Source organism: Temnothorax longispinosus, chromosome 8 (assembly GCF_030848805.1).
Source record: "Temnothorax longispinosus isolate EJ_2023e chromosome 8, Tlon_JGU_v1, whole genome shotgun sequence".
Lineage (NCBI taxonomy): Eukaryota > Metazoa > Arthropoda > Insecta > Hymenoptera > Formicidae > Temnothorax > Temnothorax longispinosus.
In genome coordinates, this window is record NC_092365.1 from 17,036,237 (window position 1) to 17,053,019 (window position 16,783).

At 40.6% G+C, this 16,783-nt stretch overlaps 1 protein-coding gene across 8 annotated transcripts in view; it reads left to right on the plus strand.

Annotated features, from left to right (window-relative positions):
* LOC139817287 (uncharacterized) overlaps positions 1-16,783 on the plus strand; it is a 388,078-nt gene that overhangs the window by 217,144 nt on the left and 154,151 nt on the right. For all 8 annotated transcript variants that reach the window (XM_071785253.1, XM_071785252.1, XM_071785254.1 and 5 more), the window contains one exon: positions 6,897-7,155. In XM_071785253.1, coding sequence (XP_071641354.1) covers positions 6,897-7,155 — 259 coding nt within the window. The remainder of the gene's footprint in view (positions 1-6,896; positions 7,156-16,783) is intronic.

The following is a 16,783-nucleotide window of genomic DNA, read 5'->3' on the forward strand; positions in this document are numbered from 1 at the left end:
ACACCACATGCGTATTGTTTTATTATGTACGATTTGTTTATTTATATTGGCAAATATGACTTTGTGCGTGGTATTTGATTATTAAAATGAAAGGTCCCATCAGTAAACTCGGTGGAAGAGATATGAAATATAAAATATGCCGTTTATATTGATCGTCGCATACGCGCTTGTTCATATATCGTTTGTAATTGGCCTTATCACTCTATTCCATCCACTATCTCATCTTTACTTTTCTCCACATAAGTGCCATCAAATATTTGTCTTTATGACGATGTATCGGTGTGTATCGAGCATATTCTCGCTCCGTAGCACATCGTTATATCGTAATCGAAAATGCCAGAATGGCTTGACGACCAAGGAAAAGATTTTTCATCGAAATTATTTTGTCCCTGTAATAAATTTCGGCGCTTTGAAGAGAATCAAGTGGGTCAATTAGCGTTACGTATTCTTTATATTACATTTAGCGTTCGTATTTTTTAAATTCAAGTTTTACTTCTATAACTTGACGTTTAAAGTTTTGTTACGGTAATACGACAAAATCATGGGCATCGTGGTGAAACGAGAGACCGCGGAAACGACGCGACAGGGAAGAAGCCGTCGTAAATTTTCCAGTGACGAGCAACTGCCGCCTGCTGCTGCTGCTGGTGGTGCTGCTGCAAATATGCAGCTGCGTCAAATGCACAAAGCGAGATCGCCCAACCATCTCGCCTGTCGTAAGCGTTTTCACGCCTCCGTCATTCGTGCTTTGGAAACGGCGAACAAAGAAAATTGCTGCTGGCTCTCGTGTCACGCGCAAATTTCACTCCGTGCCTGCTCGATCGGTCATCCATTGAAAGATGCGAGGCTTAGCTTTCTTGTGAACTCTGAGCCGAGCGTTTTCGAATCGACACCTAACTTTTTGGTTTGCAAATACTTCTGTGATAAATGGATAAATCGAGAGGGTCAGCTTGAAGTTTATTTTTCTGCAGCGGAAATGTCGGGACATTATTTTTTTGCGTGGACCATAAACGCGTGCAGGTGAAAGGCTTTTCGCGAGTGATATTCTATGATTCGACGTAGAAACCCACCCACATTGGGATGTCGAATTCAAATGTTTTTTAGCCATTGCATTTGTTCTAAAAATAGAAAAAAAAATCCCACACAGACGCGCGCGATTTTTCGCACTAAAGTGCCTATACGCATCACGCTATATACGTGGGCGCAATTCGCATTTTTCGATAGAGCTCGATCCAGCTCTTTGATTTGTAACCCCAATAGTCCGCGCCGTAAACGAACTCGATCGATGCGCGGCCCCCGACATCCGAAACGCGCGCGCGGCAGAGATAATCCTTTCGGTGCACTCTCCATTTAGTAAAGTTCGTATGGGCCGTGTGGTGTGTGCTACGGGTCGCTTCGATTTTCAGAGCGAGACGGACGAACGGACGGCGAACGAGGGAGGGGGCAGAGAGGGCAAAAGGGAAGTCCGCGTTTACGAGCGCGGTTCGCATTTTGCGTTATGGCCGAGGAAATCTGCGTCGCGCGTCCGTGTGCCTCGCGCGTACGCGAAAGCTCGCGCGCGCATGCGGCTGCACCGGCGCATATCCGCATTGTTATGGCTACATTTCCGGTTGTTTGTCGTGCGAGAAGGGACTTGGCAGCTCGCCGTACGTACGTACGTACGTACGTAGACGATCGTGGCACGACCCCGCGGTAAGCTCGTGTGTATGACACGTAATGCCAACGCGATATCTCGACTTCCATTCCTCACATCGATGGACTCGCGCTTCGAAAACTCTTGACATCGGCTTGTATCTCTTGAATTCTAAACGCTACGATCTTTTCCGATGTGTCATGCGACATTTTGAATGCTCGCCAAATTTGTACGTCACCGTTTAACAAAGATATAAAAATATATTGCGGTTATATGTACATTTTTTTTCATTATTGGCGGAGATTTGTGACACACATACACACACACACAACGTGCAGGCAAAATCGTGTCTGCAACGTTTGCCAAAGCTATATATATCTATCTATTTTATTTCTTTTTGGAGAAAATTCGATATTTCTCGTGGAAAGACCGCGCTCACGAAGCTGAAAAGACGAAAGCCGAATAATTGTCGCACGTTTACCGCATCCCGTAAATAATCACTTGGTACTTGGGCACTGTTTATTGGGAATTCCGGAACGAAGGATGCTGATTAATGTTCCGAAATCGGAATCGCGCTCCAGCGTGAAATCGCGGCCGTATCCGCTTTTCATTCGGTTTTTTGCGGGCCATATATCGGCTTGTATCGTTCCTCTTTTATTTCGGAACGGCGCACGAAGTGAAATTCAATTTGTCAATTTGCATACGTGCCGAAATAAAATCTATCAGGCTTCCGAGAGTTGTAGTTTCCGTTTGTTATTACTTCTTCCTAAATCCCAAAGAGTTGGCTCTTCATCATCCAGAAGCAATCCGAATCGTCGACATTTCGTGAAAAATCATATCCGTTAAAATCTCTAGATGATAAAACCATTTTTAAACTATAAAGTAATATATTGCTGTGGTATTTTCATTTCTCTTTTTATTATTATTATTTTTTACGTTTTCATCTCGAAGCAAGAATCGAATTGTGTTTTGCTAGAAGTATTTTTTACAAGAATTCTTAACTCTATTCTCATTTTTTTAAAAGAAGCATTGTTTCTGTGTATTTTCTTTCATTTCTGGCAAAGTATTTCAATCTTAAATAATTTGTTTCGTCGATTTTACGCAACAAGAACACATTTTGACACGATGTGATTCAAGTTCTTGTAAGGTATCATCAATGTGAAATTATGAAACATTAGTTTACGGATTTTTAGAAATTTGAGACGAATGTGCAGATAGCGATAGGATGTATGAGCGATAAATTAATGGTGAATAATAAAAGGATATTTTTAAGGTATTTATAAAGACTCATATATCAGCTAACTCGAAGCATCTTATATTTATTAGTCCTTTTTCCACGAATGTGCCGTGGATATTTATCCGAGAGTATCCACGAGAGACTTTCGCCCTTGACCGAGCACGTGTAATAGCGTGTATCGAGAATGACGTCGATCCAGGGCCGATGTGTGCTCTGCCCGGTTTTCAGAGCCCCGCCGTATCTATTACCGTAATCTTCCGCCTTGCCGAGCGAGAACGCCGGATTCCGACTTTGAAGCTCGCTTTTGCTGCCACGGCGAAAGTCGAATCGGAAAGTCCTCTCCGTTCTTCCGGTGAACTTGAAATCGATTTAACTTTCCGACGTTTCTCGGGTACATCCTCGTTTACTCGATGTACTCACGGCAAAAGTGATTTCGAAAAATATTCCCTCGCTGGGCAACGAACGGAGAGAAAAACATCGCGTAATATATTCGTATATAATGAACGAAGTGACTAATTGTTAAGCGAGCAAGCGTTCTTCTATTACAAAAACGTTTCCTAGGCGCGTCACATAAATCACGGTTCCTCGGGTTGGATTCAATTAATTGCAGCTTCACGGAAATGATCCTCGGGCGTCATAAATGGGTCGTCGCTCTACCAATTGTACCGGATTCCCCCGTACCGTTATACCCGGCGTACTACAATGCCGGCCGTAAAAACGAGAAAGAGCGGGGTGAAACGGAAAAGTTTTCGCGGTTGCTAAAATGGAAAAGTGTGGAGACGGCGGGCATTGTTTCCGGTAACAAGTGCCATTTTCGCGAATGGCACAGTTACCGTGCATTCTCGCCGCGCTCGCGCGCGCGTGGAGCACGTCGACCACGTGCACATACAGAGAGAGCAGAGGCAGGAAGAGCGAGATCGTCGTGTTACGCTATACGTGTCCTATTCAGAAATGCGCCCTGTTCAAAGACCCATTACGAAAATGACCATTAAAATAAATTACTCTCATCACGCCGGCTATAGCGATGGTTTGCTGGCCGCCTATAACGCCAAGCCGGCTAGCTCGATGGCTGCGAATACGTGACACGGAAATAGTCGGCGGTACGAATCAATTTACGTAAATAATAGAGAGAGTACGCGGCTCGCGCCTGGACCGCTAACAATGGGAAAATTCGCGCCACCGGATACACGGCACTGGCCATTAAATCGGACGCATTACGGGTGTACGTGCGAACTTGAAATTTCCCAGCTTAAGCGTACCGTGCTTTTGGAAATATTTCGACGAAATTTATGATATCAAAAAATTTCACAAATTGCATTTGAAGTTTGTAAAAAATTATTAAAACCATATTTTAAGCGTTGATTCACCACAATCCGTAATATTTAACAAACGTACGTAAAAATAATATTGGCTATTACTAGAACGCTATTGTCTTTTTTTTTTCATAGGTAATCGTATGATTATACATAGAGGCATATAAAAGAATATTTGTTTCAATTAATAGGATTGTTTCAAAACTTTCGTAACTTTTTAAATTTTATTATAATAATATATGACAAGATGACATTAATTAATTAATTTTATTTTTTCTTTTTTAATAAGACACTTTGCATTGTTTCTGTTTGGTCTATTCCTTATTCGCAAAATTCAAGAAATGTTGAGCTAACATAATCTTTTGCAAACGCAAAGACTTTAAAATCGTTTGATATAAGTAATAAGTAATAAGGTGTTATGATATTTAGATAACCTGTTATGATATTTAGATATGATATTTAGATAACCTGTTAGAACCCAAACTATCGCATAACAGCTTCATCTTTTCCTCGTCGTATCAAAGCTAAGCTTAAAATATAGATATTACAATTACAACGATTAATAAAATGATAATCTTCTAATCTATCTGATACATCTAAAAAGGAGATAGAGTTAATTAAAAATATAATTTAGAAGTTTGTGGATGAAGATAATAACGCTTTTATTTTTTGTAAATTTTGATAGAAATATATTCACAGATTTCTCTTTTATAATATTATTACCAGCGTATTTTTTATAGCTATACAGGCAAATTTTTTTTCAATTATAGCGCGTAATATTTTAATCGGTAAACGGACTACTCTCTGTTTGTACGGTTCGCATCTGTATAGATTCGCGTCAGAATTAAAACCGGTGTTTGTACTAGCGGGGCACATTGCCTTTATACAAATGGCATTTATACGTGCCCGAGTTCTACAAACATTTCCAGTAAACCTTGTTTGTACCAGTATTACACTGATATTTTTAATTCTCGCCGGCTTGTACACAAATCGACTTTCCTGTTTACGGAAACCAACAACATCTGTTATTTCAAATTTATGCTTGGCTACAAACAGATCTATATTTAGCTTTGACGTTGTATGTGCATTTCCAAAAAACACTTTTTTTTATTATCGATAACATGCAAATTATTTCTATCAGTTTGCTTACATCAGATTGTCGTCAATAGTATTTTTTTCAATTTGCAAGGTAGAATTGTTTTCTATTCTATTCCAAAAAGTACACATTATGTGAACAACTCTTTGTTAGACTTTGTTTTCATAAAGTATATCTTTTTGTTAACTTTCACGTGATGGCCGTAATCGATAAACTTTGCCGAAGGCGACTTTCTCTCTCTCTCTCTCTCTCTCTCTCTCTCTCTCTCTCTCTTTCTATTTCTATCTCTTTCTCTAGCGGGTTTAGGAAATAGCAGAATAATTCATTTATAGCGAACACTATAATTCCATTTTACTGGGTAGTGACATTAACTTACCGATCGATCGCGTGAAACAAAACATCAGATAATTTCCATTGTATCTCGATATTGCATCGCACTTTTTCTGAGTAATATCGACTATCGTTATCACCACGTTTCTTCGATATTAATTATTACGTCCGACAGCATATCAGAAACTGTGCGCGCGGAGAAACACGCGCGGCGGTAATTGAATCTCTTCGTTCCATTTAAATTCTTCAAGCAGAGTCGATCTCTTACTAGAAGAGGCCTCTCTTTTTCTCTCTATGTGTATGCTTTTTTTTATCGTAGTTCTAAATGATAGGGAAGTTCTATTTCATTCGCATTTGTCGGAAATTTTCTGTCTTTATTTTTCACCGCGGCGTGGGATCTTTTTCGCACGGAAGTCAAACGTGCGTTCGATGGCGGATAAAATGCCAGTACATCAAAATCCTTTTTCGGCACGATTCAGCAAATATTGACGCTCGCGAATTGAAATTTGCATCGACAGCGAAATTGGCAAAATATTTCCGTACGTAAAAGAGAACGTTAGGCTGCGGTGGCGGTGAAAACGAAACGAGAGTTGAGAGGAACGGCAAAAGGGAACGAGGGTCTTCCCGTGGGATACGACCGGACGAAGGGAAAACTGTAGCCTTAAATTTAATATGACGCGTGCTACGATCGATTCAGGACGCGCTTCCCACAGCCACTCGTTCCGCCAATCGAATTCCATGGCATATATTATGCGGCTTCTCGGTACTGTTCCACAGGATGCAACATGCGCGCCGAGTGTTTTCACGATCGTTTTATTTGGCGAAATAGAACTATCGTTTCTTTTCATTGTTTCTCCGAGCTTACACTATGCGCGAAAGGCATCGTTAGATTTCCATAAAACTTGAAGTATCGAGTTAAACGATATAATAAAACAGAATATAAAGATTAGCTCGGTTACTGCGAAGCTATTTTTTTCTAAATGTACGTACCTATGTTAAGGTTGTTATGTCGTTAACTGTATTTGCTATATTTTACTAACCTGCTGATTTATCAATTTCTGATATATGGATTGAAAAGATTATCAGATAAATGATATAAATAAGAAATGTACAATCATTGAGGAAGAAAATAGATAGTGTTTAATTTATTTTATTTTAAAATCTTTAAAAATTATTTATCAGTTTGTAATCTGATACATAGAACCTAACAATTTCACGTACACAACTAATTAAAAATTGTCATTTTTATTGGCCCGTTTTTCTAATAATGATCTATCTTTCGATTTTCAGGGTCCGGTCGGAGAGGTGGGCGGCGTGAGGCTGCCACTGCAGTCGTTACATGGATACGGATCTGTGTTCATGTACTCGGCGTCGACGAGTCCCGGGGGTGGAGGTGGCCAGGGTGGCGGAGGCGGGGGTGAAGTCACTCTCCGCCTCCGCGAACCCGAGGACATTCCCGAAGAGGTCCTCGCCCGCCTCGAGGACACCGCCACCCTCTCCATCTCTCTTCAAAGCGATGCAGTCCTGAGGCTAGGGGCGGCTGGCGCAGGTAACATGCCTCTTACCCTCTTCTTCACGTTTGCTTACTGATCAAACATAAAACGCGCGCAGAAGTGCGCTTGTTATGATACCGTAGAAGATGGTTAGACATGAAAGTTGCTACGATCGATCAAGTAATTCCAACAAAAATAGCGTTCTATAGCCCGGTAGTCAACTAAATTATATTGATATGTTAAAGTTTTGTCAGAATAGCTAGAAGCGAATGCCAACACGAAAAGGCAACTTTTTATAAGTACAAAGCGGAGATTAACTCGCATCTTATATTATAATACATTATTAAGATTATAGCACATAACTATATTAGACTCTATTGCGTATAAATCGATTTCTGTAGTATAATAATAGCTTTAATGTTTTATTTAAATTTATTTCCATGCTTTTTCGCATTAAGATCGACCGCTGTATTTCGTTTGTTTCTTTTCACTGCGGTTGCGGCAGAGCTAAAAAGGTTTCTATCCCGACTACCCCTGAATCGTGGCGGCATATAATAAATAATTGGCTTATACGATGCATAAATTTCTACTGGTTACTCTGGGATTTATTATAACGGAGGTCGCTTTCCTCATATTTTTGGGATCGCGTTTAATTCCCGCGTTTTCGAAGAGCACTCGGTCCTGGTCCGAGTAGATTAGCCCCATATCCAACCCCGTGTGTGCTCTAATGCAGAATTATTTCGATGGATTAGAGTAATCCTTGCTTTATGTGATCAGATCCGAGACTTTCCCCGACAAAGCGATCCGCTTGCGTTACCGATAGTCCTTGGACGACGAAATTCACAAAGCCAATTAATGCAATTCAAACGTTTATTTTCTCAAATATAATCGATAATACTATTAATGGTAATAATGATATCTGGATTTTTATTTCTAAAATTGAAACATTTTTATTTACGAAGATATTAATTTATTCTTTAGTTTTTAAAATGTTAAGTCATTAATTATTGATTATTATCGCAATATATGTGATGTATACCCGGTATTGTAATACCGGATTCATGATTTATCTGAGCACATTAAGATAAATAGACGAAGATGATAAATTACAATGTATAGATGAGATAAAGAAGCACATTGAATTTTGGACATCGCGTTTATCTCCGCGTGCAGCGAGCATTTCGATCTTATTCGTTCTTACGAACAAAGAGTCCGGCAATTGAGGGTTCTACTTCTATAGAAACGCACGGAATCAAACGATTATTGCTTTCTTCTAAACGGCGCAGGTGACTATTCGGATTGGATCGTTTCTCGAGCGCCGAAAGCAAGAAGCCGAATCGTTTATATCGGCGCTTAAACTCACAGCCTTTCTCCATTTTCAGTTTTCCGAAGCTCGAAACTTTTAGACTTTCCTTATAGTTGCCATTTTCCATTCAGCCGAGGCATTCATGTTCCTTCCTTCCTTCGGTAATTCTACTTCATCGGATCTTTTTACGAACGGTTGCCGATACGGAGAACTTCAGCACGAAAATTCCGTGAGAAATACATGTGGGTTCTCATGCTCGAAGATCAAGAGAGAGACATAGCGCCAGGATCTCTTTCAGCAATCAGGGATTATATTTCGAATTCGGTGATATGGAGCGGCAAATACTTTGTTCAAAATTCCTGCGCATCTATCTTTATATAGAATGTCCCGGATCACTGTCGTTTTTTCTTTCAGTTCAGATCCATTGACGAATCTCAGAATCAATCTGGAAAGTTTACCTTGGAATATTGCTTACGGCGGAAAATATGATAGAGCCGTGATAGGAAGATTTTTTTCTGATACTATGATTTTATTTAAAATCTTTCGTAAATTGAAGATTTCCGATTTCCGATCGGTCGTCTGAATATGAAGCTGGATGTAAAATAGCACTTTTCTACGTATTTGAAAAAGAAATTCCTTTTATTAACTCAAAGAATATGCGTAGCGTACAGAACTAACGGGAACATTTATTATCATAAAATATACTATCAAGTGATGCCTATTTAGACTTATTGATTTGTTTTGAGTTTATAATATTCAGTCGCAATTTTACTTTACCAATCTTCGTTCTTTTCAACGTGAGTTTTGCGAAAACATGCTTCTCCCGTAAACTATAAAGTAGCCAAACGGTAAAACAAAATATAAGAATTTGAAACCAATATCGTGGTGTTTATCGATTTCCCGACTTTTAAAAAAGAAACAACTTTAACTTCGTTGAAAGCGTTTGCCGTCGAAGCGAGACGCATGCAAACTTTCGATACGAAATACGGATATCTAAAAGGTCGAAAGTTTTTTTTTCTTCTCAGAATCGGGCACCAAGGGAGGGATTTGCCTTTGCGGAAAGGCGATCCAGGGACGATCGAGAACGTTAACTTCCAAACGATTTGTCAGAGCCGAGCCACAGCGGTCTGGCCCGATTCTCGCTCACACGTCCCCATAAATCCCGGATTTTCATAAGTTTTTCTCCCCCATCCCCCGATCTGCAGTTTCCCCCCCCCCCTCGCTTCCCACTACTGCCCTCCTTTTCGTATCGCATCTCTCGAGCGCCTTCGCCGAAATCGATCCGAGATATATCTTTTGCTCGCCTTTCTCCTTTCGTTCTTACTAATGCCGCGGAATCGCGGCTCTCGGGGAAAGAAAGACGGTGCGAGGGAGATTTATCGAAGTTGCGGCTTGTTACGGGGGCTTTAGACTTCCGGCAGGAAAGGGTGGAGGACGGTGCTCCATGCACAGCTCGAGCTGTAGAGCCGAGGCAGCCGGGAGAAGAAGAGAGGTGCTAGCGATTGATTAAGAGGGTCGTTTGTGCCAAGGAAATGCTACTTGAAACGCCACCGCTATCCGAGCCCATTCTCGAGCACGCCCGTTCCGCGCTCTGACTTCCTTCTTCTTGCGGCACCTATCCTCGCTGCGGGACGTTACGGCGAATCACTTCAAGACATTAAAGACAATGGCAGGGTTTCGAAGTTGGTTTCGAAGCTTAACTCGGTGATTATTATAGAAATCAGAAAACTGCGGGTGAAATTTAATTGATAATAAAAGATCCAGGAGAGAGCGAAGAGAAAGAAATTAGAAAGTCAGATTATTGCTGTTCAAACTATTTAACAGAATTGAAACTTTAACTCTTATAATATAATATTTCCTTTATTAAGGACTTTATTTGTATCCGGCGTATTTAAATGTAAAAATTCTCTACAATTTTTTATACTTTCGACGTCAAGTAAGCGTATCTCGAGTTGCGCTAATTATATCTTTTGAACGAATTACGGATCCCTTTCTTGATTATTGAATAACGCAAGGTTTGACAAATAGCGACAATATCCTTGTGGATCAATGCGGGTCAAAGGGTCGAAACCATTCCAACCATTCACAGTATCGATTATTGGGAGCCTTACCCAAAGTACCATTCGGTACTTAAGCGACAGTCTGACAGTGTAATAGGGTTTCCCCAGTAATGCGACAGTATCAATAATCAGACACATTGAAATTAATCCAAGCTGTTTGCTCGGATAACGATAATACGGAAATAAACTATCCTATTCTGCAGAATATTGGCAGAACGTATTTGGAAGTTAAAAGAAATTGGTAATATTACAATAATCGGAATCTTTTATTGCTATAGTGTAATATTTGCATAAATAATTTTGCTGTTAAAATTATTAATTAATGAATGAGACAGCGTGGAAAATTTTATTGTATGTAACTGTAATTCTTTTCTTTATAAATGTTATTATATATTATTGTTTATCGCGACATTCTACCTGATAACAATCATTAAAAAATTATAAAAAGATTATTAAATTATGTTAAAAGTATATGGCATACAAAATTGAATGTTTAAAAGAAAAATAATGTTTTTTTTTACAAAAACATTAACATAGATATAGACGCTTTTTTTACCAAAGCCATCGTAATTTATTTATATATTTAGCATTGTTCTAGAAAATATTGGATATAATTTTGGATAATATTGGAAACTCTTCTCTCCGTGAGGTTTTTTATTTTCGAAGAAAACTTTCAAAGTTCTTTAATTTTACTTTTTCGGTGTTTAAACTCAAAATTCAAAAGTCTCGAAGAAAGACAGTATTAATCAATTTTTTTTTATTTGTTGAAATATTTTAAATTGACTAGAGACTATATAAAAAAACGGGATATTTTAAGAACATTCTTAGCAGAATATGTAGTTTTAATGTTAGAAGATTTCCTTTAATTCAGATGGTATTTGTAAGCGAGAAATAAAAACGCCACAATCTGTAGATGAATACCTCGAGGATACGCAAAACGATAGAACCGCGGAATCGAGCGATGTTGCGTGCACAAGGACGGGGATAAGAACGCTGAAACGCATGTAATACCGTTGCGGTAATACCGTAAACCGGAAAAGAATGAAACTAGGCGCAATAAAGGAGCCGAGAATACTCGGCGAGCGCGGAGGGGCAATAAGTCTGAAATATGCCAGCGTTTTATTCTCGCCGTACGAATATCCGGCGCGAAGGCAATGGGGAACGAGTGCGGTGACAAAGAGAACTCGAGAATGGCGAGAGAAAGAGACGGTGGGTTCCGCATTCGGAAAAAAATACCTGCGATGTACACGGCTTACACGGGGGCGAGAGCACGACAGAGCGGGCGTATGCACAATTCTCTGGCAACGTGTGCCGTATAAATAGACACGAGAAAAAGAGAGACCGAGAGACAGAGAGGCGAGGAAAAACACAAGGGCAGGAAAGAGGGAGAGTGAGAAAAATAGGGAAAGGTATGTACGCGCGGTGGAACTCGAAGGTGGAAAACTTTATGGCAAGAGAGCGAAAGAGAGAGGGGTGGGAGGGGAGAGCAATTCTCGTTATAACTTTGGCGCCCCGCGGAAACTTAAACTGCTGCGAGCCGAACATGCAGAACTTTCGGCCGTTTTCCTACTCGGGACAATCCGGATCGCCCATCCCTTTCTACACTTCCTTTGCTTCCACCTCCGGGTTTGCCCCAGGTACGCGCACCGTCGTCATCGTCGTCCTTTTCACGAGGGACTGCTCTTTTAATATTGTCGGAGAGAATGCCTCAGGTAAATCGCGTTCCCATGTCGCTGTGACTTTTGGTGTAAAAAATGCGTGCGCGATGCACTCTTATATATAATTCGAACTTTGCCCCATGAATTTGAGGACGAGTGGGAGTGAAGTGTAAATCAGAAATTACCGACGTGACCGACGACGGTATGGCATTTTTTTGAAAAAACGTTTCATTAAACTTTTCGTATAAATGTAAAAAAAAAAACGTAACATATAACAGTCGCGAGACTATCTAGATTAAAATTTCTCCACGTAGAGAATCTCTTCACGTGCGAAAACGTTATTACTGTTAAGTAAGTTTTTAAACAGTAACGTGTGCTCCCTTATTTTATTAAATCCACACATTTTACATTCGCGACGATGCTGATTCGTCTTTAAGTAGCAGTGGTTTCAAATCTTCTGCATTCACAAAACTTGCCGTCGTCGTTGCGACGTCTGAAAACTTCGCGCTCTCCCTTCGAGTCTCTCTTTTCCTTCTTTTTCCCAGGGCGATGTTGCGCACTAAGAAACTCTCTTTTGCCTCAACAGCTTGCGATCTACAACGTTCGCGGAGAATTCGTTTAGCAGCCACGTTGCTTGCTCGCGCGCAGTTCCATTCCTCATGAAATTGCGTCACGTGTCCCATGGAGTGTTATTGGCCTAAAACGACGATTTTCCCGTTTACCGCGATTGACTGGGTAAATTGTGCGCGAAACTCGTCGTCCGACACTCGTTCAATCTCGGTTCTAATTTCGAGTAGCCTTACGCTTGAAAATACTGCCGAGTATTTGTCGCGTATAATTACAAACGCTATTTTATTATGATATTTTATTGGGCCGAAGAAATATAGCAAACTTATTTAAGCTCTGAATAAATCATTTAATTTTTAATGAATTTTTTTATATCTAACATCTGTACTTACATCATTCTTATTTATAGGTAACATCAAACGTCGATTATTTAGAAAACTGACATAAATTTTGCTCTAAATTAGAACTTTTAATATAAAAATATAATTATTGCGATCTCGATGTTTTCGATATTGAAATATGCCTCTAATTGATTTTCAGAATACATTGTTAAAGTATTTATATGCGGATGATCGTGGGAGATCTTGTATTAAATTCTATAATCCTTTACATTTTTTAACGTTTCTTTATTTCTTTTGAAAAACTTTAGAACGTAAATAATAGAACGCTTAGCATTTTCAAACATGGTTGGTCAAGAAATTTGAGAACTTTGATTACGTAGTAAAATTGATATCAAAATTTATAGTCAGTTTTGAGATAAATAAATATGAAAGTATATACATCCCAAATTATTATAAGAAATGTCGGGAATATTTATCATCAAGTAAAGCCATTGTGTATCTCCGTGGCAGTCTCAGCACATTTAATTCACGTCATTGCGCTTGTAGATTTGGCGTTTGCACATTGCAGGGAATAAGTGTGAATAACCCCAGTCGCAATGATTTATGATGCGCGATGAATATTTATTGATGAATGATCGTGCGCGCGCGTTTTGTACCGGATCTATTTGATATTTCGTTGTGACGAGACGGCCGGATCGTGGGATGACAGCTGGGGCCTTTTAGGGCGGAATGCAGCGCACGGTGAAATTGTTGTGATATCCGGCTACGTGGCGCACGGTGATCCCCGTCGCGGACGAAACTACGTAAATTATGAATGCTGTTTGACTGCATGCCAGCTACACCCCATAACCGACAACTGCCATGACCCCGGGCTTTGCACGTGTCTGGTATACGTATAGAGGCCACGGCGCGGCGCATAGAGCGGGAGGCTGTGGAAGCGCACGTGCGCGGAACTGCAAACAGGCGGAATAAATTCTCGCAGCGTCATACACACCGCTGCGAACATGACCGGCTCAGGAACGACACGTTTCCTTCAAGGCGGACACGTTTGTATGAAGTTGAATTTTTATGAGAGGGATAATCATGAGCAATCTAGTCTTGACTTATGCTACGAAGCGCGCTATTTCACATTAGATTGGCGCGGAATTTCCTCAATATTCCGTTGAACGGGCCAAGGACAGCAAACGTCGCGGATGTTATCGCAGAGACGCATCGGAGGTCCCGTCTCTCGTTTCCCGTATACGAGAATTTGCGCCGCGACTTCTCAACAGTACGAGTTCTGTATATTTTCCCTGGGTATGAAGTTGAAATACCGGGAAAGCACCGTGGCGGCCGAAAAATAACAAGGATGATACGATGAGAGTTAGGTAAACCAAATGTTTATCCGCGATACGGCTACATCCAGTGCCGAACGAACGAACGAACGAACGAGCGAACGAACGAGCGAATCGATTTCGCCCACATAGCCGACGGCAAGCCGCGTTGAAAATAATAAAAGGACTAACAGTGCTTGCAATTTATACCCCCCGGTAGGGCCGGCGTGCATGTCTCACGGTAGTGCATTCCGGTCGATCCCCCGGCCAGTGTGTTTCCGACCGAGAGATAAAGGCGTCGCGTTGGCTTACAACCCGCCCGTATATATTCAGGGCGCGCTTTTAGCACCGATCGTGCCCACGGTCACTAACTAAAAAGGGATCAAAGGGCAGAGAGCGCGGCCGCCTCGACGTGTCGGACGCGTGTTTTTGCCGCCGCGATTACTTTTTTACAATGGCGTTTTTCATCGTGACTCGACATGCCGTACCTACGCCCGTCCGATTTTCGAGATTCGGTGACGCGATTCGCGAAAAACCCGCCATCCCGAAATCCGAATTTCTTCGAAAGAGTTTTTCCCGAAATTTTTCATCAAACGCGCGACATATTTTGCAAGGCGTATTTTACTACTATAGAATACAAAACGTCGATTTCTTATAAACGGAATACTTTATAGAAAGAACACAGCGAAACATTCTACATGAAAATACGTGATGTCTTTTAGCATAATATAGCAGTTCTTCTCATTTGAAAGTATATATCATTGTTGCTTTTTCTCATGCAAGAGAAGCTGTTATCAGTATTTCTTCATACGTCTCTTATCCTCGCGCGTTTTGTAATTCATATATTTAGTTTATATTTAAATATGTAAATGTGACGGTATGTAGGTATCGCGTTGATTCCTCCATAGAGGCGGATCGTTGAAATTCGTGCTAGGCCAACCCAACGGCGGATTATCGCGTTTACTCGTTAGAAGAAAGCGCGATGCTGACAAGAGAAAAGGCAGGATGGGGTTCGGTGCTCAACATAAAGGACAGCCGGGTTGCACGGTGGGAAATTAGTCTGCAAAATTTCCCCCGGAATTACGTCGTAAATTAAAGTTTGTACACGCGAGTGAATCTGCATCCCCCTCTTCTACGTCCGCCCTTTTCTGTCTTCCCTTTTCGCCACCCCGGCGCGATTCGCCGAAACGAATTCTTCCCTCTTCCGAGTTTCGGCCGCGAGATTAATTCGAAAATAACGAGATGCGCGAAAAAGTATCTCCCCTCGTTATCTCGTCAACCGTAACCATCCGTCATTCATTGAAAGACGCATCGACCGACGTGTGTATACAATGCATCTATATTCTCTCATAATTATGCCCGAATTCATTTGCATGTACTCAAATATATCGTATAGTCATCGTATATGTGCAAAATTTAATCACAATTTTACTTTTGCTTCTATAAGAGCTATTATCCAGTTTTTACATTAGTTTTATTTCTTATGTTTTATTTTGACAAAATTGAATACAACTAATATTTCCTAAACTGTCGAATATATTTATTGAACAATGGTATCAATAATTAAATAGTCAAAATTTCAAAGATTAATAAAAAAAAATTTAGATTTTTTTATGGAAGGTATATAGGAAAATGAATAAAAATAAAATGTAATTGTAAATACATAATATATCTTGTTTCTTTTATTAATTTGCAGGTAATTAGTTACATTCTAAATTGGTACATTTATCTGCCGTCAATCATTATATAGTCATCAGTTATCTGCTAAATTATGAAGACACCCAATTTTTAACTTGCACTTTAATTCTTGTCTTGTTCTCCTCACTTTCTTCCGTTATCTATGTTCGAAGTTGCGATTTTGCTTGCCGAACGCGTCGGCGGCCGACTTATCGATATACGGGCACGTATAATCTTCAAACAGATTTAGTTTCTGATCTGCAAGACTTACATAACGGCTTACGTAATGGTTACGGGTTGTCAGTATTAGCGGCAGTAGCGCCGAGTCAATATTGATACGGGCGCACGATGAAACTGGAGACCCCTATCCGTTTGTGCATTCTGGATATTGAATTCTGCAGTCGGATCGTCCAGGATCGCGGTTGCCGCGATTTGGCGCTTGATGACGATCGGCGATCCGAATTGGCAGTTTATATCGCTCTCGGAACGCTCGTTAGGTTCATATTCCGCAGGGGATAGCGGCGATCTCACGATTATCGGATCGATTTGCGCCGAGTCCCTCGATAGCTGTCGCAGAAATTCTCCTGAGCTCGGTGACGGAGGTCGTCGTAGTAATCATACGTTAATTACGTATAATCCATGATCTGCTTAACCCAGCGACAACGATCGATAGCACGAGTGGCAGCGTACAGTTATCCATACACAGCAGTCCCAACTAGGTTTATACCTGCTGACACAGTTCTGTAATCTTGCGTTGTTAAA